General features: G+C 43.5%; 1 protein-coding gene across 2 annotated transcripts in view; it reads left to right on the top strand.

Annotated features, from left to right (window-relative positions):
* The window catches only part of WTIP (WT1 interacting protein), a 58,677-nt gene that overhangs the window by 10,484 nt on the left and 25,180 nt on the right, over nt 1–23,013 (top strand). For both annotated transcript variants that reach the window (XR_013989632.1, XM_081017025.1), the window contains exon 2: nt 13,097–13,198. Coding sequence is in view for 1 of the 2 variants with exons in the window: in XM_081017025.1 (XP_080873151.1) it covers nt 13,097–13,198 (102 nt within the window). In the remaining variant the exon portion in view is untranslated. The remainder of the gene's footprint in view (nt 1–13,096; nt 13,199–23,013) is intronic.

The following is a 23,013-nucleotide window of genomic DNA, read 5'->3' on the forward strand; positions in this document are numbered from 1 at the left end:
GTAGGTAGGGGCTTGTGTGTTGGGAGGGCTGCCCTGCAGGAAAGGAAAACACCTACCTACCTACCTACCTACACACACACACACACACACACACACACACAAAAAAAAATTAGCAGGTCAAAGAGAATTTTCCTCCCTGACATGCTAGTCTTCCATATGAAAGGATTTTAAATACTATTTGGAGGAGCATTCCATCTTGTGGTTCTCCCCCCACCCCACTTGCTGCCTGAGGTGGTACAGCACAGACACAGGTTTTACCACCTTCACGAGAATTAGGAAATCAAATGTTCCTTCACGTAATCTTTTAACAATGTTATAAAATGTAATGGGACTATTAGAAGCAACTTTAATTTTCATTGTTTCACAAGATTGGTTGCTTTTGTGGTGAACATGGGTGCCAAGCTTTGTTGATGATTAAAATACTCCTCCCCCGCCACACATATGGGTAATAGTTTAAAAAATATATGATCAGCTGGATAACTCAGTTGGTTAGAGCATGGTGCTGATAATGCCAGGGTTGCAGGTTGAATCCCCGTTTGGGACAGCTGCATATTCCTGCATTGCAGGGGGTCGGACTAGATTGTGTGATTCTATGACCCTATGACTGGTCAGTTGACCAAATCCTTTATAATTGGCCAAATGCCAAGCCCCCCTGCGTGCCCATCACATCTTCCCCTATATTGCTGCAGTTAAAGGAGATTGCTTGGTATTCTAGTTTAGGCTGTAACCCAAGTTCACATGGGGGCAGTGAGGGCATTCAAGAGCATGCATTCCTTGTTTTTGTGTTTCTACCTATTCTTAATTGTTTTATATGTAAATTGCCTTGAGATGGTGGTTTAGAAGGCAATAAATGAAATAATAAACATTAATAAACAAGTGTGAAGAAGCAACAGCAGCAACAGCTGGGGTTGATGGCAGCACAGCCATGCTGATGGGAGTTGTAGTCTAAAACCAGAGCACCAGGTTTGATGGTGGCTGATCTTTAGAGAGTGCAGGACTTCACGGCAAACAAGTATCTGTGGAAAGTATGCCCTGGAGCTAAGTAGATTGAATGCCATTGTCCCAGGGCAGGGAGAACCTGTTCTCATAATTGCCTCCACCTTAATCAGACTGCTATAGCTTTAAAGCTGCAGTATAAACCTGCTTGGGTTTTGGCTTTTCATCAGTTGCATGAAGGACACATGTAGGCTTTCTATACCCATTTGCCCTAGGTGTCTCTAAGAAAAATAGTCAAATATTTCCTTGGATTATATGTCAGCAATAAGCAACTGTACTTCCTTCTTCCTGCCTAGTTCTGAGAAGGCAGGAGGTAAGAAAATGGGTGAGGGGTCTAGTGTTCCTAATGTTTACTGTAGGGCTCAGTCTGTGTCTTGTAAGTGTGGCCTTTCATGATGGAGAGGAGAAACTCTTGCACATGTAAAGATAGCATGTATAGGATAATGGGTTCTCCTGGCATGCTAGTCTTCCAGATGAAAGGGCTTTAAATAGGTATTTGGGGGAACATTCCACTATGTAAGTCTCCACCTGCAATCAGAAGTGGTACAGCCCAAACTCTGGCTTACTGCCTTCGTGAACTAGGAAATTAAATGTTATTGGCTGCAGTGATGGGTCACAGAGTGGTTCTGTGGCTTGCAAAGTGTGAACTCTTGGTTAACTCTGAAGAATGACTGGTGCAAAATCGGCAATGGGAGAGAGACTGGCAGCCACACTCCTTGCCCCAGGTAGATCTTGCTTAGCTGGCTAGAAAACAATGACTCTGGCAGGCTTTTGGTTTCATGGCTGGTAACTCAGAGCAGAGTTTGTCAATCTGTGGGCTGGGCTTTGCTAACTGTCTGTTACTGGCTGTGTCTCGGCTGGCTGCGTGTATCACAAGAATATATCTTGCCAGCCTTGGCATGTTGACTCATCCTCCCTGTAGGTCCATCTCCAGAGATTTCAGTGTTTCCAATTACTGTGTTTTGTGGAAGCCATGCAGCTAATTCTGCAATCAAGCAATATACAAACACTGTTAAATAAGAATTATAAAAGCATTCTGGTAGCATTCTGAGTTTTGTGGGATGCTGCTGGTATTCATTCTGTGTCTGGAAGAGTATCTTGGCACCAGCTATCCTTTCCTTTCCCAAGGGAGGAAATTGCTGGGATGGTTTTCATCTTGCTGCTTCGCGTGCCAGTTTTGTGGAGGAAAATGTTGACCTGATGGTGCAAATGATGCTGTCGTTGTGATCTTCCAAAACAAATCGTAGTACTGGAGAGAACGCTCGACAGTTGTGTGTACTAGAGCAAATAAATTTAAGTGCAGATCCATGGAAGCATTTACTTAATTATTTTCATTTATTTATTTAGGGCTTTTTGAATACAGCCTTATATCACAGGTAACCTTGAAGCAGCTTACATATATCAGTGCAATCGTAAAACTGCAGACCCAGGGGTGAAAGTAAACCTGTCTTGACCAACCTGCTGCTCCCATCTGCCAGCCAGTACCCTCAGTCAGCCTCACTGGTCTAATTGTTCCAGTTTCATATCTGCTAACACAAGATTTTGGTTACTTTTTAAAGCAAAGGCTGCTTTTGTTGAAGAAAGTATTTTTGTGGGGATCTGACCTTGGTTGACTTGTCTGTTTGTAGGAAAATGAGAATCTGCCCTCTAGGCCCATCTGATCCAAGTATCCTGTTCTCACAGTGGTGACCCAAATGCCTGTAGGAAGCAGGCAAGCAGGACCTGAGCACATGAACGCTCACTCCTCCTGTGGCTTTCTTCCAGCAATGGATTCAGAGCCGTTACTGCCTCTGCCTCTGGATACCCAGCATAGCCATCATGGCTAGCAGCCATTGATAGCACACCTCCCTGAATTTATCTAATCCTGTGGAAGCAAATTCCAAAGTTTAACTATGCACTGTGTGAAGAGGTGCTTCCTTTTGTCTGTCCTGAATCTTCCAATATTCAGCTTCATTGGGTATCCACAAATTCTAGCATTATGAGAGAGGGAGAAAAACATTTCTCTGTCCACTTTCTTCGTGCCATGCCTAATTTTATAAACGACTTATAACCTCACCTGTTACTCTCCTTTTTTCTAAATTAAGAAGTCCCCAAATGCTGCAACCTTTCTTCCCTATGAAGAAAATCACTGCATCCCCTTAATCATTCTACTTGCTCATTTCTTAACCTTTTCCAACTCTGCAATGTCCATGTTGAGGTTTGGTATCCAGAACTCCACACAATAATCCAAATGCTATTGAACCATAAATTTGACATTGGCAGTCCCCCCCCCCCCCCAATTCCTTTCCTAATGATCTCTAGCTTGGAGTTTGCCTTTTTCACAGCTGCTGCACATTGAGTTTAAAGGTTTAAGGCAGAGTTAACTTATCACATCTTACACTATCCCGTACCTGTATAAACATCCAAAAGTTGTCTTATGGGGAATTAGTCTAATAATCCATCTAGATCAGACTCACCCACTCTGACTGGCAGCACCTCTCTAAAGCCTTGGGGGCTTTCTCATGCTCTGCCTGCTTGAGAATTTAAAATGGAGATGCTGGGGATTAAACTGGATTATCTGTGTGCAAAGTGTGTGCTCTGCTGTGGAGCTACAGTCTTTCATCACGTTTTCATAATGTGGTCTGCAAACCTGTTTTAGGGGGCTATACTGAAGGTAGGTGTCACTATGGAGAATGCCCTACTCTGCTCCACTATGAGGTGGGTATCTTCAGGCCATGTTAACAAGGCCTCTTATGCAGAGCAGAGACTGGTCTGGTCTGGAGAAGGCATTCCCATTGATCCTGAGCTGCTGTCAGTACTTTGGTTGAATTAATTCAATATGCTATGTTAAATACCGGGTGTTGGCCTACTTAGGGGAGGTAATATCCCAGACCTTTCAAGATACAAGACTTGGATCTGGTCCCACTCTCCATGCTGTCCTTGCACATGAGAGGATCTTCATAAAGCAGCCTTCCAGCCACCTGTCCTGAGGTTTTGGACTTCAACTCCCATTAGCTCCCATCATGGCCAATGGGCAGGGATGGAGAGAGTTGTTGATTTCAGCATCCGAAGGGCACCAGGTTGGGGAAGGCTGCCATAAGCAATAGTACAGCCCTACCACTCCCCTGGGTATGAGTACTTAGAACACCAGGCTGCTCCTGTTACAAGGAATGGCAGGCATGCAGGCTTAGTCATGGCCTGGTGTGCTGAATGCAGGCCTGCTGTGCCCTATGGGATTCCTCTGTGTGCAAGTGCCATGTCTGTGGTGGACTGGCTCAAACCTACAATGTGCATGTGGTGTGGCAGATGTGGCTTCTCCTACTGGAGTGCTTTCTTCCTGCTGATATCTCATTCCATCTTTTTTAATAATAATAAAAAAATGAATTCTGTTAGAATGCATCCAGTAATGGAATTGGTAGTGAGAGCCAGCAAACACTGGGAAAAGATGCTCCAACCCATCAGGACATTTTTTTTAAAAAAACACCAAACCGCTAAGCCCAGCCCTATCCCAACAGTCATGTGGTTTCATTTAGCAATCAGCCAAAGCTACTGTGTTTTCTTTGTGTCTTGAAATATCCTTTATCTGAAGAATAACATAACTTGGGATGTTTCAAACATTTGGACTGTCTACAAGGAAACAGGAGGAGGGCATCTCCCAAGAAGATCATCTGACTGTGTCAGGGTTGTTGTTGAGGTTTTTTTATTTTATTTTTGAAAAATAAAAAACCTAAGTGGTTTGCTTTCCTTGACTTGCTGGAGCCAGGAAACATCTCTGTCTCCTGGGAACAGTGTGAAGCAGAGGAAAATACATGGGGTGTAACCCAGTTGGAACCCTATTCCAGGAAGCAGAACAGCTGTCAAAGGATTTAGAATGGTTAAATTTATGTGGGAGCTGATCTAATATGAGGAGTCTGCCCTAGGAGTCTGGGCTCAGACCCCCACCCTAGCAAAGGAGCCGTGGGGCATGTTTGTCATCAGTAGATGGTAACATACAGCCTCCCCATAGAATATATGATGATGGGCAGCTGTAAACTAATTGTGGTCTCCGTGCATTGGGCATGCCTTGTGTGAGTGAGTAGCTTGCTTACATATCTGTAGTGTCAAATTTAACAAAGGAGGGGGACAAACAAAGATTTTTAAAAAGACAGGAAAAACATCCTACACAGTGTCAGTTAACACTGATAATGCAATAGCTACCTGAAATGATACATGTTAAGGTATAAGCACTCTGGATGTCCAAACAGTATATGCACATGAAATTAGTGTTTATATGCTGAAATGTAGCAAGGTTGGTGAGGTGCTCAAACCATTGGTGGTGGATATTTATCCTTCCAGGCTTGAAGCACAAGTCTCTTGGCAACCGTAAGGGCTCACAGTGTCCACTTTTGCTGTCCTGCTGTTAATCCCCATACCATAGGAACATAGCTTAAAAGTACACAAACATCTGCAAATACCAAATATTTCACTACTACAAAGTTGATACAGCCCCCCCCCCCCGCCACCATCACAGAGCAAGCAAGTGTTTTATGATAACTCATTGAGGGTTAAAGAAGTAGGAACTTTCATTTGCTGAAATAGTTCGATATTGAGACCATGGGATGTTGTAGTCCCAAAATACAGAAACCAGACTTGGGCCAGCATCTATGCAGCTCTGCTCAGAGTTTCCCCAAGCTGTCTGTGCTCTCATGAATGAGGGAGGGTTCTGTGTCCACTCAGGGTGTCATAATCTCAAATTACACATTGAGAATGGAGTTGGGAAGGGAAGTAGCTTGTGCCAGAATTAGAGGCTCCAAAGCTGGTTTAGATCGTGATCCCTGGTGTGCTGTTCTAACTATAACTTCTTTGCAGTTTGGTGGAGCATGATTATCTGCTTTGAGCTTTTGTGGGGGTTGATGAGGGTAAAGTTGACCAACCTGGGTGGGTGAGTGTAAGTTTGGTAAGAGCACCAGCATGGTGTGATTCTCTGCCAGGCAGCTGTTCCATCCCCATCAGCTGTGACTTTCAGAAATCCTATGAGTTGCTGGATTTGTTCCATTCATGTTTATGACTTTCCAACTGCATTATCAAGTGTCTAGTCTTGTCCGGGGCAAGTAGCACAGAAGGAGCTTTGACATTGCCCCTAACACAAAACCAGTGGAGGCTGTTCATGCCTTCACTACCGAGCCAAGCAATGTGGGATGAAGTGACATTCTTGCAGTTACAGAATTGAGTACCACTGTATGTGAAATGTACTACCAACTTCGATGGTTGTAAAACAAAATTGGACAAATTCATGCAATGTAAGGCCACCATCAATAGCTGCTACTAGCCAGGACGGCTATGCTCTGCCTCCATGGTAATCAGAGGCAGTAGTAACACTTCAGAGAGAGTACAAGTTGCTGGAAGTCACAGGAGAGGAGAGGGCTCTCAAAGTCAGGTCCTGCTTGCAGGTTTTCAACAGGCATCTTGTTGGACACTGTAGGAATAGGATGCTGGCCTGATCCAGAAGGCTCTTCTTATGACTAGCAACATGGGTGGTTTTTCTGTGAATTTATGCAGGGTGCGTGTGTTAGTGGCTATTTGCTATGATGGCTCAATCAGGCCCTTGCATTCAGCCAGAGGCCCTGTACCTGCTTACCATATGATGGGCTCAAACAAGATGGCAGCTGCCTTAGTCATGCCCAACTTGTGGGCTTTTCACAGGCATCTCAATGGCCACTGCTGGAGAAAGGATGTGCTGTGCTAGATAGGCCTTTTGGCCTGATTCAGCAGGATACCTCTTATGTCATGAGAATGGGGCCCATAGCCTGCAGGCTAAATGAGGCCCTCCAATCTCTCCATCTGGCCCTTGGGACACTCCCTAGGCTACACCCCCCAAAGGCCTTGCTGTGCAACTCCCTCGAGTGCCTTTTCCTTTGCTGGAATGTGCCCTTGGCACCCACAACTTCTAGACATTTTGCCCATTCATGCATATAAAGTTAGTGGAGAGATATGTTGCCTCCAGTCCCTGAGCCAGTGTGTGGATGATTTTATTTCATTCCTATGGGGAAGAGCAGGAGGCATCAATGAGGAAATATGAATTGGGTGGGGAGGTTCATTATCTGGTTAGTGTCCTCTCTCTATTTCTTTAGACCTGTTTTAGATCTGGCCTCTTTAGACTCCCTTGAGTAATGGTTTTGTGTGGTGCTTGTGTTGATGGAATGGTGGACATTCTTAGGGCCTTTTCTAGCCTGTGACTCATGGAAATTAATGGACATTATTAACTCGAGTCTGTTAATTTAACTGAGTCTTCTCTAACTTCAGTTAGCATAAGCTACAACCCAGTTATTGGGACTGGGTGGCACTGCAGTCTAAACCACTGATCCTCTTTGGCTTGCTGATCAGAAAGTCGGCAGTTTGAATCTACACAACGGGGTGAGCTCCCATTGCTCTGTCCTCCCTTTTGCCAATCTAGCAGTTCGAAAGCATACCAGTGCAAGTAGATAAATAGGTACTGCTGTGGTGGGAAGGCAAATGGCGTTTCCTTGTGCTTTGTCTTCCGTCACAGTGTTTTGTTGCGCCAGAACCGGTTTAGTCATGCTGGCCACATGACCTGGAAATCTGTCCGTGGACAAACTCCGGCTCCCTCAGCCTGAAGCGAGATGAGCGCTGCACCCCATAGTTGTCTTTGACTGGACTTAACAGTCCAGGGGTGCTTTACCTTCTTTACCTTACAACCCAGTTACAAGCAAAGATGTACTTGTTCTTGAGTAGTATGATCAATCACATACAGCCTGAGAACATCGGCTTCTGCCTCAGTTTGAACTGTACTGCACTATGAAGTACCATCCTTTCCTTTAACTGCCGCAGTGCTCAGTGGAATGGAGGATTGTGGCCTATAGTTCTGAGGTTTAAGGAAGAATTTTAATAGCTCATCCCCAGAAATTCCCAGTTTCCCCAAATCTGGGTCACCCATGAGAAGCTACTGGGTCCCCAAGTCTCTCAGTGTTTTATCTGCTCACCGTCCCTTTATCTCTGTCAGGAATGCAGTGTTGTGTTATTCAGAAGAAGAAACTTAGATTGCTCCTGAAGCAAAGTTAGTGCCGGCTTAATATGTATGCATGCTCTGCATTTTATTTCTGTTAAGTATGTTAAGACTCAGAGTCCTGTTTAAATTATCAATAAACGTTTTATTTATATAACTGTATGTGGTGTTATACAGTATATTGTAGACTTTTAAAAAAGGGCAGGTCCCAGCCACAAGGATTTTACTTTCTTTATCTTGACAGTGTGGGACGTGGGTTGGGGAGTGGGGAGGCAGAGGAGGAGAGACAAAATAACCAATTTTCTATAAGGGTTATGCAAAATAAGTTAAAACCTTTCTCTGTTTAAGTTCAAAAGCTCTTAACAGGGCCAGACGGTTTCTGCATTAATTCTAAGCTGTAAAAACCTGTTCCCTGGTTCTTTTTTTGTCTAAGTGAGCCTAAATGATTCTGGCAGATTATGCTTTTGTAATAGATTTAGAATAATTTCACATTGACTTCCCATATTGCTTGAAAGATGATGTCCCATTCTTCTGAGGAGAGGTATATATGCTTATGAGATTTCAATAGTGCCACTTCTGTCCTTAATTCAGTGGTGGCCCAGTCCATCTATGGCCAAGGGACAGAGGCTGGCATTCTGGGAGGTGAGGGACCTAACAGTCTTCGTTAAAAAAAAAAAAAAAATCTGTTCTATTTCTAGTAGTTTAATCCACATTTTATTCCCCCGCCCCATCACTGAGCCCTACAGCAGTTGGGAAATCACCTTGGCTTGAAATGTTTTCAAAGCAGGGGTTGACTTCTCTTACTCTTTTGTGTTGGAGGGGTGGGGGTGGAGGGAAACCTTTGTATTGCTCCACTCACTTGCTTGGCTAGACTCCCAGTGTGCTTTCCAGTACTGTATAAATTCTCTTCAAAGGGAATACCCAAATTCTTGCACATATAAACTTGTTCTATTGTGTGCCCATCTATGTTTTGGTGAGCAATGTCCAAATAACATTATTTTGGATTCAATATAATTATCTTCTTTGTAATACACTATAATCTTTCTTAAGTAGTTTCTTCACACTTAACCAGGTAAGAGATATTAACACTAGTTTATCTGCATACATTAAATTCTAAACCTTTCTGCCGTATGTAACAGGTGAGCCCACATCCTCTGTTTCCAGTATATGGACTATGTCATTTATATAATTATTAAACAGGGTAATTGCCATTAGGCAACCTTGTTTTATTCCTCTGATAGACTGTTGTTCAATTTCCCCAAAGTTTCCCTAACTCTTAGGTTTCCACATTATATTTGAACTAACAGGATGTTGCACATGTTCATTTCCATGTTATTTGATTCCAGAAAATATCCATTTGCAGTCCTCTTAACCCTGAAAATCATGGGAGTAAAATAGTGAAATTTGAGGTGGTATACCAGCATACAGTTTTTTCCTGCTGTTTTCATGGGTGAACAGAAGAAGCGTGCATGTGTGGAAGGGATGAGGGTGGGTGACGTTTTCCAGTGATGTTCATTATTGTTTCATACCACACCCACTGGTGTGGTGAAATTCAATGTGACATGCTGGCATACTAGTTGAACAGTCCCAGTTTCATATCACAATAGGTACTGCAGTGTGAGAGGAACATTTGTAAACAGGACGACAGAAGTGCAGAGCATTATCATCAGAAAAACTAATGCAATATTCCCCACATCTGAATGCACCCTTAATTGATTTAGTAGTAAAAGATCCTTCTGTATAGTTGTTGAACTGACACAAATAATGTTTGGTCTATGGTTGTGCCTTATTCCAAAGACTGCCTCTGTTTACAGTATGAAATGCTGCCCAGAACTAAAAAGCTGGAAAACTGCTGCTGCTGCTGTTGTTAAAGCCTATAACATGAATCAGTGTGAATATACAAGTTCTACAATAACCACCATGAGAGGGTTTTCTAATACCACATTTGAGATTACCTCCACCTGATCACTTAGGGAGGGTGTGCAGCAGGGTGGGCAGTACATCCCTGTTATATTATTTATAATACACCTTGCTTAAGCTACATAATTTTCAACCTGGCAGCTATTCAGTGCTGTGTTTTTTGGTGAAATGAATTGAAATTGCCAGTGATCTGCTCCCGTTGGACTAATGGCTTTGGAAGCAGGGGTAATGGGCAACAGATCCTCATGCCACAGTGTTTCCCAGGAGAGAGAGCACTGTCAATGAATTTGCAAAAGGATGGGCAGCATCTAGCTGTGTTTGTGAATGAGCTCTCAAAAGGCAAGGAAATGGACTTCTGCCATCTTTGGAATGAGAACAGGAGAATCAAAGGGGTTGTTTCTCCTGGCTTGAAATGTCAGCAGCAGCAGTCAGTCAGTCACTGATGTGCTCAGATTCTGAAAGAGTGCAGATGGCGGCAGCGAGGTGCCAGAGGACTCTAAAAGAGTTGTTTGCATGGCCAAAAATAAACTTAGTTAATAGGGCAAAAACTTCAGCTGAGGCAGCATTGAGCAGTGCTGCTTGTACACTACTGTGCTCCAGTGTAATTGTATGGTGACATTTCCTGGGCTGTTCTACACAGTATGTATTGCATATTCCTCTTTGGGAATTATAAACACCTCCTTTTGGAAGATCTCATTTCCATTGCTTCCATTGCTACCTGGGTCTTTAGACATGATGGTAGACATGTGTAATGTAGTATTAGTATTTTCTAAAATTGTAGAGTGGGGCAGTTTCTAGCAATACAGTGGTACCTCGGGTTACAGACGCTTCAGGTTACAGACACTTCAGGTTACAGACTCCGCTAACCCAGAAATAGTACCTCGGGTTAAGAACTTTGCTTCAGGATGAGAACAGAAATCGCACAGTGACGCGGCAGCAGTGGGAGGCCCCATTAGCTAAAGTGGTGTTTCAGGTTAAGAACGGACCTCCGGAATGAATTAAGTACGTAACCAGAGGTACCACTGTACTTCAAATACACCACAATGGTGTAACCAGCCAGATAAACTACCAACAACAGCAACATAGGAATACTAAAACCACAGGGTGCTTTTACTATTTTACTCCCAACTTCATGGAACAAGAAGATTATTTTTACTTGATGGTGGAATCCCTTTAGACTCATCACCATCCGTCCTTCCAAGGTTGGGGAAGGACACTCCACAATGCAGAGAAACACAACAGCGAAAGCTCCTGTATGTTTCAGTATATGTGCCAGTTGCCTGTGCCAAGCTGTAAAGTGGGTTTCAACTGCAGTTTACTGAGTTTATGAACATTCAACTTGTATTGCAGTCAACTGCCAATTACTCTCTTTATAACAAGAGTCCACTTAGGAGCAATGGTGTCAACTGCACAAGTCTTTCACCTCCCACAGAATGGCTAGGGCTGTTGACGCCATACCTGATGGAAACCCCCTAAGGGCTCTTGGGAATCTGTTGGATTCAATTGGCTTCTTGGGATGGGTTGTTTCTAATAAGCCCACCACCCCTACAGAAAGGAACAGAACCAACCAGTGTCTTGGTAGCTTTTCCCAGTCATGCTTTCCCCAATATTTCTACCTTATACTCCTACAAAAGCCCTCCTCTCCTTCAATATTCTGACTCTCCCTTGGTGTCCCTTACGCCTAGAACTTCTCCCAGGACATCCATGTTCTTTCAGCCTTTCTTCAAAGCCACCTCTTCCATCCTTCTTTTGGCTGACTACACCTTTGCCCCTCCGCCTCAGCTGAAATGAAGACCAAGCCCTCTTTGCTGCATCTGCTAATTCCGCCAGTGGCCTCTCCTACAGTTGGAATCTCAAGATAGGGCCAGTATGTCTTTGTTTATGTTAGCCTGAAACGCTCTATACATAGATAGATGGTGTTGCAAAATGACACAGCTCTGCCTCAGCCCTACTCCCCTATGTCTGTGCGGTGCAAGTTCTGTTTTGAGCAGATAGGCTGAGCCATGAATCATAGAATTGTAAGGGACTCCAGCCCCCTGCAACTAGATTATATATGCCAGATGGCCATCCAACCTTTGCTTTAAAAACTCCAAGAAAGTAGGGTCCACCACCTCTCATGGGTCCACTGTCAGAACATCTCTTCCCAGCAGAAAGGTCTTCCTGATGTCAGAATCTCCTATTGTGTAACTTGAAGCCATTGTCAACATCCTTCTTAAATTGTGGCACCCAGAATTGGACACAGTATTCCAGGTGTGGTCTGACCAAGGTAGAAGAGAGTGGTACTATTATTTCTTGATCTGGACACTATACTTCTGTTGATGTAGCCTAAAATAGCATTGGCCTTTTTTTGCTGCTGCGTCACATGGTTGACTAACGTTAAGCTTGTGGTCTACTAAACCTCTGGATCCTTTTCACCTTTACTGCTGGCATGCGAGGTGTCCCCCATCTTATTCTTACATTCGTCCGTATTGCAATTCATTTTGTTAGTTGGGGCCCAGTTCTCCAATCTCTTAAGATCATCTAGAATCCTGATTCTGTCTTTAGCGGCATTGGCTACCCCTCTCAGAATTCAATTTTTGGAAATTTAGCTTTTGTGTGTGTTGTGTTGACTTTTCTTTTCTTCTTAAGGAACAAAGGGGGGGGGAGCAGTTTCTAGCACTTAATAGTTGCAACTTTCCATGCTGAAATACATGACTGAGAGCCTGTGTGGGATAGTGCAGTGTTGGGTCCCCATATGTTGTTGGACTACAACTCCCATAATCTCTGACCACTGGCTAAACTGGCTGGGAATGATAGGAGTTGTAGTCCAACAGCTTGTGGGGACCTAAGGTTGGAGAGCACTCATGTAGTGGTTAGTGTCGGACTAGGACCTGGGAGAAACGGGGTTTCAAATCCCTACTTGGCCATGAAGCACCCTAGGTGACCTTGGGCCTTGGGTCACTGCCTCTTAGCTTAACCTACCTCAAAGGGTTGTTGTTGTGGGGATTAAATGAGGAGGGGGAGAACCATGTTGACCACCTTGAGCTCCTTGGAAAAAAAAGGTGGGATCAAAATGCAATTAAATATATAACTCCTGGCACCTATTGAGCAATAAGAACAACTGGCTTCATGGGTTGGTAGTGCCTGCTGGTTAGGCGTTTGCAGCTGTTAGCTGGATTTCTACTGGGTTCTAATTTTCCTTCTCTCTCTTCTCCATAGGCATTTGTATCAAGTGCGGAAAGGGGGTATACGGGGCCAGCCAGGCTTGCCAGGCCATGGGGAACCTCTACCACACCAACTGCTTTACATGCTGCTCTTGTGGTAAGTCGCGTGCTTTTATGGCCTCTTGCAAAAAAATGCCTTAACTTGTGTCCCTGTTGGATTTTGAGGCCTGCCCCTTGGGGTGCCTTCACTGCGTGCATGGCATTTTGATGAATTGAAGGTCTAAATGTGTAAAATGAAGGCGAAAATTTGGAATACTTGGGGAATCCGCAGGTTATAATGGACTGCAAAAGTAGTGATGCTGTGACTCACCAGAAGTGAGGCGAATGGTGCTCTACTTAACCCATTGTAGAGCAGAATACCTGTGGCGGTCAAATTTCAGCTGGAAAGTGATGCTTCATTTTTATTGCTATGTTTCAAAAGTGTCTGGGCAGGTCTCATTACATGCAGGGGTTACATTCCTGGCTATTCTGTATATAAGCAAAATTGTGCAAAGCCAGAATGACTCCTGGAACTCTATGTGTCTAAAGCCTGCATTGAGCAGGCCTTGCCCCCCATGCAAGACGGGGAGCTTTTTTAAACTGCCCTCCTTGCTTACCAGGAACTGGGAATGGTGTGCAGTAGCAGACTTTGGGCTCTCAAATTTCAGCAGTGCTCTGAGACACCTTAAAATTTGGCTCTCTCCCTGCTCCCGACCCTTTCTCCTGCTCCATGCTACAACATTGTTGTAGCACCCCCTACAGTGCAGCATTCAGTGCGGCTGAACCAATCATGCTACCCTAAAACCACCTCTGAGTTGCATGAGGACTCTGGAAGGTCCTGTAAGGCTCCAACGAGGTCTTGTGAGATTTTGTGAGATCTCAGATGACCCTTCCAGGGGGTTTCCCTGTTCTTCTATCCCATATATTTATTTTCCTGTTATCAGCATAAAGCTGTGATCACGCATATAACATCAACCTAAGATGAGATCTACCTGCACAGATACTGGAGAATATTTAAGGTGATAAGGGCCTTCTCAGGAGCAGCCTCTCAGTTTTGGAGTACCTTCTGCAGAGGGGTTGTCCCATCACCTATTTTAATGACTCTTTGACACAAGGAAATTTTTTTTATTATTATTTTCACGGGCCTTTTAAACTCTGTTTTTTAAATCTGTTGCATTTTGCTGGGTGGTTGCTGATATGGTTGTATAACTTTGGAGGACTTGCATGGCTGCTTGTCATGGTTTGTAGACTTCTCTGATTTAAAATGACTGTATGTATGTATGTATGTATGTATGTATTTATTTATTATATTTCTATCCCGTTTTATGGGAAAAACAATTTCAGAGTGGCATGCAATAAAACAGCATATAAGCAACAAAATCAAAATCAAATGGCATAAAATAAAGCAGATGTTTTAGTGTTAGTGCTTCTAAAAAAGAATTTTATTTATGAGGATTTGTTGGGAGGGGGGTTGTTTGGTACAAAGATTTAAAGAAGTTTTTTACAATTAAAAATCCATCCTCTCCCTCGTCTTGTTGATACAGTTTTACAGTGGTACCTCGATTTACAAACTTAATCCATTCCGGAAGTCCGTTCTTAAACCAAAGCCGTTCTTAAACTGAGGCGCGCTTTCACTAATGAGGCCTCCCACCGCTGGTGCCCTTCTACCGTTCAGCTTCCGTTCATAGACCGAGGTAAAGTTCGCTAACTGGAACACTACTTCCGGTTTTGCGGAGTTTGTATACCGAATAGTACGTAAACAGGGCTGTTCTTAAACCGAGGTACCACTGTACATGGATTTTGTGATTTTTAACTTTTTAAAGCATGTTTTTTCATTAGCCAGAGAGCAGTTGTCACTGTGCATGGATAAATGCCTAATGAGTGAGTGAGTGGACGAATAAACGAATTATTAAATTGAGGCCACCTGTGCTCATTGCTTCCACCATACACATCTCCCTAGTTTTGATCAGTGTGGCTTTGTGAACCTGGTGCGCTCCAGCTGTTTTGAACTAGAACTTCCATTAGCCCCAGTCACCATGACCATATGATGCTGAGGCTGATGGGAGTTGTAGGACATCTGCACATTCCATGAGCACTGGGCTTACTCGTGTGTATTTGGTAAGGGACTTAATCAAAATGTTATTGGAAGTCCTATATATAGTATGTGGAAAAGCCAAAAGAATGACACACAGTCCTCCTAGAGGAAAGAAAAATAAGGAAAGGGGTGAGTTTTCAGATACCTGAACGGTTGGCAGAAGTCAATAGTAGACCAACGGTTTGCCTAAGACGTTTGTGCTAGTGTTGTGTTTTGATTAGAGTATGGGATTTGGACTGGGGAGACTTGAGTTCAAATCCTCCTGGTCTGTCATGAAGCCCGCTAGGTGATCTTGGGCCAGCCACCCTTTCAGCCTAGCCTGCCTCACAGGGTTGTTAGGAGGATAAAATGAGAGGGCATAGGGAGAGCCATGAACACCACCCTAAGCTCCATGGTGGAAGGAGAGGACATAAATTACTACATTTTTAAAGGTCCTGAGCAACCAGGTGGCTGAATTCTCTCTTTTTTTTTTTTTGCTGCAGGGTTTTGTAGTAAAAATTAACCTTGAACTGTTATGACTGCGTTTTAACAGAAGCTGTAATCAGTTTATGCTGTCTCTGTTACAAGGAAATATTTTGCTGTCTTTTATTGTTTTTAACTATTGTGTTGCATTTTTGATACCATAATATTTGCGAGCCCCCCAGGGAATGTTTGTCGATGGGCAATCATATGAAACTTACTACTATATTTATTTGTTACTGGATGGCTACAGAACTTTTTGTTTATAATGCCCTGGCATAGGGTCTGCTTGGGTGTGGTTTGTGGCCCTTCTCTCTCCACATCCAACAATGCTGTGTTAACTATTAATGAAAGGGTAGATGGAAAATACAAAAATTACCCAAGGGATTGGGTTCTTGCCCCCTCCCCCCTAGCATGACCTCCCACTTCCCACTGCCTTGATCATATATTTTTAACATTCTTAGGATGCTTTAAAAAAATAATCCCACATTATGTCAAGCGGTTGTGGGAACTAGAACCGATGTCGGGACGTGGCTGCAGCTGAGTGGCTGATCTGAGAGGCTGGCTTGGCACAAGGCCTGCTCAAACAGCCACCCTTCCGCCTTCTCCATGAGTTAGCCCAAAGTTAGCTGCAGAGACTTGTCCATGGGGACCTCTGAAAGAGCACTCCTTGACCCTGGCTTTTGGCCTGAGCTCTGCATAGCAGTGTTTTTACTTCTGTTCATTCTTGAAATCACAAAATGGAACAAATGGCTATTTCTGGCTTAATGTTTCAGAGGGCCACAGTCTCCTTAAGAACATTCATTATACACCTTTAGGCGCCAGGCAAAAACATTAACTTTTTAAACCAGGCCTTTGGTTGATCTGATTGACATCCTATACTCTTTTAAAATGTGGCTCTTTTGGGGAGGTGTTATTGGGTTATTTTTATTTTATATATTGTGATCTTTTCTGTGAGCCGCCATGAGACCTCCGGGTATAGGGCGATATATAAATTCAATCAATAAGAAAGAAAGAAAGAAAGAAAGAAAGAGAAAAAGAAAGAAAGAAAATTGCAACAGAAAGCTAGTTAGCAGAGACATGATTGTAAAAGCACCACCACTTTCCTTTTGTTTTTAAACTGTGTATCTGTTTGCTACCCTGGACTCCTTGGGGAGGAAGGGTGGGGTAGAAATTCAGTAAAAAAAGAATTTTAATAAGAGAGATATTATCTTAAAGCAGTGATTTCGCCTTGCCCCCCTTCAACTTTCTAAGGGCTGTTTTCCATATATATTTGGGCTGAGGGACCCCAAGTTTCTGTCATGCCATCCCTGCATGTTTTCGAGGCTTCAGGATGCCCACTCAGTTCATGTGGGGCCTAGCTAGGCATTTGGAGCATCACTGGCACTCCATATGAACTGAACAAGTAGCTCCACTATGCTCCAATAGTAGGATTAGCACTACAGTCGTACCTCTGCTTACATATCCCTCTGGATACGTAAACTTCGGGATATGAACGCAGCAAACCCGGAAGTATTTTTCTGGGTTTCGGTGCGCATGCGCAGAAGCGGTCCTCCGGAATGGATCCCGTTCGCATCCAGAGGTACCACTGTAGTTTCCAGTGTTTGCTGAAAGTGCAGTTTGAGAGTTGCCATCCTAGAAGTGGGAGGGATGCAACTGTTGTTTGAGGTCTGTTGGACATGACAGCCTCTTAGTGCAATTGCTCTGTATTCTGTTGCATTCGATCCTCCACCTCAATCCCGGAGATCCTCTGATGGGGCACTTTGGCCCTTGGGGTTCAGTTGGCCTTCGCTACGGACTGAGTCTTTAGGGTAACAGTCCCTGCTGCCCTGTGGAACTCGCTGCCTGTAGAGATTTGTCAGGAACCATCCCTCCCTTCTTTTTGGAAGGTAAACGGCATTTCCGTGCGCTGCTCTGGTTCGCCAGAAGTGGCTTAGTCATTCTGGCCACATGACCCAGAAGCTGTACGCTGGCTTCCTCGGCCAGTAAAGCGAGATGAGTGCCACAACCCCAGAGTCGTCCGCAACTGGACCTAATGGTCAGGGGTCCCTTTATCTTTACCTTTACCTTTACCACTTAGGCAGGACTTCTCATCATGAACTTTTATTTAAACCAACCAATATCTACTGATGCTTTACTGATGCTTTTAGTTATGTTTTATAGATATTCATTAACTGATTTTATTGTATCTGGAAAGTCACCTTGGAATATTCTGTACATTTTCAAATTAATACAGTGGTACCTTGGTTTGCGAACAGTCTGGTTTGCATACATTTTGGATTACAAACACGTCAAACCTGGAAGTGCGTGTCCCAGTTTGCAAACTTCTTTTGGATTACAACCCATTTTTTTTTTGGATTACGAACAATTTTTTGGGGGATGCCCCATTGGCGGAAGCTTGCCTTGGGTTCAGCCTGTTTTGGTTTACAAACAGACCTCCGGAACGGATTATGGTTGTAAACCAAGGTACCACCGTAAATACATTTTGGGCAGAATCCTGCCCTGTATGTGCTCAGAAAATGTTTCCTATTCAAAGCACACATATTCAGCCTCCTTGTCCTGCTCATATACTTTCAAGTGCATTTTCAGAGGTCCAAGATCTAAAAACATGCTTTTCTTAAAATAACAATAAAAATAAATAATAGCTGAGTTTCCCAAGATACTAAATTTGGGCCCAAGGCCATATTCTGTTGCTGACATACAGCCCCTGTGCTTGTTGATAGTGTGCAATGCAGCCAACAGATTTCTAAAATAAATTCTAACTGGTCGTACTTTGTCTCATGAATATAGATAAAATATACAGTACTTGTAGTACATTTGAGGTACTTATCTACACATACACAACATGGACACATTTTCCTAAACTTTGAATTGTGAGTGGCATTTCCTTTGTCCTTTTAGGATAATTTCACAAGCCTTTCATATCCTTAAATAAAATATGTGTGTCTTGCTACTGTCATAGGATGCCTCTCTTTAAAATTTAAAACTGTGCATTTAAAATGAAATCTGTGTGTGTGTGTGTGTGTGTGTGTGTGTGTGTGTGTACGGGGAGGGGGCTGAAGAGTGGCAGTGCCTCCCTCTCCCATACTTAAATTGTCAGATTCCAGACTGGGGTGAAGTAGAATAGAGTGAGTCAGTGACCTCAGCCAAGAAGAATGTTGCTTATTTACGTAGAGCTCCTGCTATTTTACCAGCGAGCCTTTTATTATGCAAGGACAATGTATGCCAGTTTCTGTATTTATTGGCTAAGTGAAGGCTTGCACATTTTGAGATTTGCATCCTAATAGTTTTAGTAACTAAATATATGCAAGCTCCCTGAAAAATAGCGCTGTGAGATTTTTGTTTTGTATTGCCCCATTTTCTGTGTTAGTCTTTCTTTAAAGGATCTCGTGCAAATATTGGAGACACTCCTTCTACTGCAATAGGGTCTGTTTGAAAGGAAAGAGAGTTACGTGTGTTACGCCCCTCCATTTGTGGGGCTTATGAGGGAAAAACTGTTGGTGGATTGTTCCCAGTCTTTGCAAAATTATTCCTGGGATTCAGCTGCTCTTGGAGCTTTATTTCATTTTGTTTTTAAATAGCGACTTTGCCTCCAGTTCCATCTTTATTAGGCAGCAGCAAAGAATTCTAAAATACTTCAGTGTCTTTTGATGCATGGGGGGGGGGACGGGGGACGGACTAGAATGCAATCAGTTTTAGTCCAGAAAATGTGAGAGTGTTTGTACAACTTATACTCCAGACATTTTTGCCCTCCATAACAAAAGGTCTTTTCAGCTTTTTCTGGCCTGTTAGTTGAAACTACAATTCCTTTTTTAGAAAAAAATAAATAAAGGTATGTTTGTTCTCTCTGGAGTGGTGCCACAGGAACCTTAGCATAACAGAAAATGTATGTTTGGGGATCTGATCTTGCATTCCTCCAAGTCAAAAGGGAGTGCAGGTGCAAAAGGGATTCTGTGTTTGGGATCCCACTACGGAGAATATAAATTGGTGCAGCCAGACCTGTGGTATCCACTTAGTGATTTTGGTTTCCAACACTGATGCAACCTGTGAATAGCAACTCCTGCCAAGGTGCAGTATCTCATTTTGAGAGGAATTTTGGCACAGAATTAATTCTCTCTCAACCTTTGTTTCTGGTACTGGGAAGGTTTTTTGTTTTTTTTAAGGGCTGGTGGGGGTGGGGAGTTCAATATGTACTAGGAGACTTGCTTCCTGCAGATATCTTGGTTGTAGGGCAGACCTCCCTGTTGACTGGTTCCTTCAGCTAGAGCTTAGCTTTCAAACTTCCTTACCTTTTGGAGCTTTTCCACCTTTCCCTGGAATCCCTGCATATTCTAGAGCAGCCTCTGCCAACCTGTTGCCCTTCAGATCATGGGTAGGCAACCTAAGGCCCATGGGCCACAAGTGGCCCACAGGGGTTGTTTAACTGGCCCACAAGCCACCCCCAAACCGAGCTGCCTGCTCAACAACTTCCCACACGCTGCGCTAAACCATTGCAGCGCAGGGACTCGCTTCCGCAGCGCCGGAAATCGCGTCTGCGCAGGCGCAGATGCCAGAAATCATGGGCACGCACACAATCCGGCCCTTGGAGAGATCTCTGCTAGAGTGAACTGGCCCAGGCGAGGTAAACCTTGCCGACCCCTGCTTCAGATGTTTTGAACTGCCACTTCCATCTGTTCTAAGAATCTGCTCAGCTCACATGAGGTGCTGTAGGCAAGGCATCTCAACAGGGCATTGTGTGTGCTGCCATTCCGCAGGAGCCCAGCAATACAGTGTAATTATAGGTGCAGAATTCAGCTTCTGGAGAATCTCTGCTTTCATTCTAATAAGCAAGTTTCTAATCCTTGTGGGCTGTAATGATACACAGTGATGGTCTGAGGTATTTTGCTTCCTGCAGTGAAACCCCAGTTCTCTAACCACCACCTAAGCCAGGGCTAACAGTTTTTTAAACAAACAAACAAAAAAAAAACAAACACCCCGAATTAAGTATAAAAATCTCACAGACATAAGAGAAAGAGGGAGTTTTGCCCTTCCAGACCTCCAACTTTATTATGAGGCAGCGTGCATCTACTGGATGAAAGAATGGATGGAGCTAAGAGATACCAACATTTTAGACTTAGAACGTTTTCATCTATGCTTTGGATGGCATGCATATCTGCATTATGACAAATCAAGGGTGCCCAAAGGTTTCCAAAACCATGTCATTAGTGAAGTACATACATGGTTTGGCAGAGACACAAAGATCTTTTAGAGAGAAAACTCCCAAGATGGATATCACCAACTGAGGTGGTCTGAGTGACAAGGTTGAACATGGATGAGAAGTGGGCCACCTTATAGAGTTTAGAGAAGGAGGAGAGAGAAGAGATTTTGGATCATACTGTAGATTGATTTCAGCACTTTCAGGTGAACGAGTTATATAAAAGAGACAATAAAGAAAAGGTATTTGCGGAAATGAGTTCAGAATTCAAAAAAATTGCAATAGGAAAGGGTGATAAATTAATCTTGAAAATTTATAAACTGCTACTGGAGTGGGAGACCAAAGATGAGATGGTAAAGGTGACAATGACAAAATGGGCCATAGATATTGATTACAACATAGAATTGTCCTCATTGGAAAAATTATGGGGGGAAATCATGAATTTCTCTGCCTGTTATCTTATTAAGGAAAACCTATAAAAGATGATGTACTGGTGTACTTGACACCCAGCAAATTAGTGAAAATAATTAGTGAAAATTTATTTTTAAAAGGTCTAATTTATTCTGGAAGTGCCACAAGGTAGAGGGAACCTTGATCAACATGTGGTGGTTGTGTAAATATGCTAGGGAGTAGCAACTCCTGATTTATCTTCCTGCCCTGTGAAGCCACCCAAAGGAGGTCTCTTCAGCCTTCCAGATCTGGAGAGATGCTTGAAAGGTTCCCAACAGAAGTCTCAAGTGTGGAATGAAGTTGGTTTGATTCTTTGTGTAGGGCATGGAATTTCCTTAGTCATCTTATGAAGCCTGTTAGGGCTGCAGTTTCCTGTCTGGGCTCACCCTGGAGGACCAGAGGCAACACGAGAATCCTCTTACTTTTCTTTCCCACACTCAAAAAATGTTATTCCTGAGGTTAAAGGAGCAAGGAATGCTGGGAATATCCTCCCTATATGAACCATTACTGAAATACTTTGAATTCTGTCTGCATCCTAAAAGGCTTACTCAGACACCCTTAAAATCCATGGGATTGAAAGCAAATACACTTATTTTGGAAGGAGAATGGAGTTTGATTCCCTCCTCCCACTACTTCCATGTTTGAATCTAGAAAGTTGGGAGGAGGAGAGGAAGAGTCAGCAGAAACTAAAATTCTTGGTTGGCATCCATCTGTCTTGGGAGACAATGGAGGATTACGCCTTTGGAGATGAAGTCAAAGGTTGCTGTGCCTGTAGAGACTGATGTGGGAGAGACATGTATTGTTGCAGCTGGGGCAAATGAAGGTGACCAGTTGTGCTGCTGCAGATGCTCCATGGAAATTCTTCCATCTGTGTTCCTCCCAGCGGTCATTCCTCTATAACTGCTCACTCTATAGATACACAGCTTGACTGTTTGTTTTCAAGCCCTGCGGTCATCTGCAAGGGATTCTCACATGGCGAGGTTGATATTGCCAGCCTTCATGTCATATTTGCAGGCATCTTTGCATCACGGAGTTGTTCTACCAATGGACCTGGTGTTCCCTGTGGAGCATTTCCTTTGGGGATCCTGCCATCTTCCATTCTGTGAACGTTACCAAGCCAGTGTAGACGTCGCTGAAACAAAAGAGTGTGAACATGTTGGGAATGTGGGCTTGGGAGAGCATATCTTTTTTGGAAATTCTGCCCTGCCATGTGATTCCCAAAATCCTCCTGATGCATGTGGAAGGTGTTGAGGTGTTGCTACCAGACTACCAGTGAGATTCATAGCTGAGTGGGGATTTAACCCTGGGCTCCCAGGTCCTAGTTTGACACTTTAACCACTACACCACACTAGGGGTACCCTAAGTCATCCTAAAGCTGGGCCCCTCCAGATGTTTTTGCATTTACTACTGCACTGCATCTTGGTGAAAGGAGAGTGGAACTGCTTTGTTGCTGCAGATGTGATTTGGAATGTGGGTCCCTCGGTTGTTCAGCAACTGATGAATGCTTCTAACCTTCCATATGATAAACTCTTGAGCCCCCAACGGGGCAGCTATAACCTTAGTCTCATGCCTGATAATTACACATTTTTGCCTCTTAATAAGCTGTTGTATGTGATGAGCAACTCATGATTCAACAGCACACTGAATGCATTTTTAAAGCACTTCTTAATAGTCCTATAAGGATCCCTCTTTGCCTGTGCCAGTCTTGAATGGAATTTTGCAGCCTGGCATTGCA

This window comes from Podarcis pityusensis, assembly GCF_964106645.2.
Source record: "Podarcis pityusensis genome assembly, chromosome: 8".
NCBI lineage: Eukaryota > Metazoa > Chordata > Lepidosauria > Squamata > Lacertidae > Podarcis > Podarcis pityusensis.